The following is a 2053-nucleotide window of genomic DNA, read 5'->3' as shown; positions in this document are numbered from 1 at the left end:
TTCATGTTCTACAAATCTCACTTTAAGATTTCCTTTGTGAAGAGCTAAGGAAAGCAAAATATTCACCACACCTGGAATATTTCTCGGTTTTGCTCTAGCTAATTTTTAAAGAAGCCAGTTAGGATTTACTTTGTCCTCTAAGGGATCAAATTATTATTATTTTTGTTATTTTAAGTGAGCCCCCAGGACTGTATCCTCAATTATAGTATGCTCTACCAAACTTTTGGAGATTTATATATAAACCCAATTTGGAGAGAAGCTTAAATCTCCAGTGGAATTTATGGAATAAACTATAGATATGTACGTATATATTTATTAATGACAGGGTCTCCACCTGTTGACTAGACTGGAGTGTAGTGGCACAATCACAGCTCACTGTAGCCTCGGATTCCTGGGCTTAAGTGATTCTCCTGCCTCAGTCTCCCAAGTACACAGGCACACATCCCCATGCCCAGCTATTTTTTAAAAATTTTTATAGAGACAGGGTCTTACTGTGTTGCCCAGGCTGGTCTCTAACTCCTGGGCTCAAGTGATCTTCCCACCTCGGTATCCCAATATGTTAGTTACAGGTATGAGCCACTGCACCCAGCCGGGAATTTATGAAATGAAAGTTTAAATGATACAGGAGGCTGTAGAACTTTTATTTCAAACCCTGATCATTTTGTTTATCTTGTCAGTTGGTCAACCTTTAACTTGTGGCCTAGTAATTAATTTAATGTATACTGTTCATAGTACAGCAATTTTCTTAAGGCTTCGACTAGTACTAAGGACAAAAAGCATTATGGCACTTATTTTCTGAAGCAGTAGACTTCATCTAGATCCATGTGTCAGTCACATAGCTCAACCATACCAAATTAATACAAAAAATACTTTGCAAGAATGTAAGCTCCATGAAGGCAGGACTTTTGGTTCACCACTGTGACCTCACGGTGAAGAACAGTGCTAGACATTGCAGGCACTCAGTATTTGTTGAATGCATTTGTTTTCTATGCAAATTGCTCGAGTCAAATCCAAACTGAGTGGAGAACCTTTTTCAAGTTGATTTTTCAAGAAGAAAAGCTATGCAAAATGTCACTGTCAAAGATAAAGGGTGTACAGTAACAATCAGTTCTCCGCAGACAGAACACAGGAAAATAAAAGAAGAGCGCATCTAAGCAAAAATGCAAGAACATGAAAATCCTCAATAGTACTTTTCCAAAAATGTAACAAATATGACAGTTATGTATCAGTGGCTTACATTATTTAGTCTCTTTCTCGTTTCCTGTTAGCCCAGAAACCCACACTGTTTTGTTCAAAACATCATATTCTAACAGTGTTTTCCACACTACCCTAAGCAATATCAGGCTCTTAAACAAATTAAACCACTGTATTAGATCATTAAACCATTTACTGTGAAATACTTAAGAGTTACTGAAGAGGTAGAAGGGTATGGGAAAAAAGGGATAATGGTAGTTTTTAGTTGGGTTGAAAAACACCAGACACTTATCCCTTACCTTATTAGCACGTATCTGTTTGTAAATGTCTGTTTGCTGCCGAATTCGATATTCCAAGTCAGAAACATGAGCCTGAAGCCAGTTCCAGCGGCTGACAATGGCTGCTCGGTCTGCAGCCCATCTCCATTCTGACCTGCGTCTCCTAAAAGGAAACAAACTGAATGAAATCCAAGGGTGGCAGTAAAATCTATGGGGTGAGAGGTGGGAATGTATGGGATTTAATTTCTAAAGGTCCTTATATAGACTAACTCTAGTTCAAGAAAAACCCAAGACAGACAGACAGACAGACAGACACAGACACACACACACACACACACACACACACACACACACACTCTCTCTCTCTCACACTCACTCACTCACTCTCCCCCCCGCCGCCACAGGACACAGTCAGATAAAACCCTTCATACAGATTTTCCCAAATTAACTAAGTGGAACTGCCTTCCGGTATCCTGGTCCTGTGGCACATAAGTTCTCTGAAATTGGATTTCTCAGGAGACAGAAGTATTTTCTACATTAAAGACTAACCTATGCAGAAAATCCAAGAGACACTACACATT

The 2053-nt window shown here is 39.3% G+C and overlaps 1 protein-coding gene across 1 annotated transcript in view; it reads right to left on the bottom strand.

The window, feature by feature from the left end:
• Positions 1–2053, bottom strand: part of KANSL1 (KAT8 regulatory NSL complex subunit 1) — a 309308-nt gene that overhangs the window by 104990 nt on the left and 202265 nt on the right. The window contains exon 3 of the mRNA XM_012655229.1: positions 1494–1635. Within this exon, the coding sequence (XP_012510683.1) occupies positions 1494–1635 (142 nt within the window). The remainder of the gene's footprint in view (positions 1–1493; positions 1636–2053) is intronic.

This window comes from Propithecus coquereli, unplaced genomic scaffold (assembly GCF_000956105.1).
Source record: "Propithecus coquereli isolate 6110/MARCELLA unplaced genomic scaffold, Pcoq_1.0 Scaffold469, whole genome shotgun sequence".
NCBI lineage: Eukaryota > Metazoa > Chordata > Mammalia > Primates > Indriidae > Propithecus > Propithecus coquereli.
This window is presented reverse-complemented; position numbering and strand designations above follow the sequence as displayed.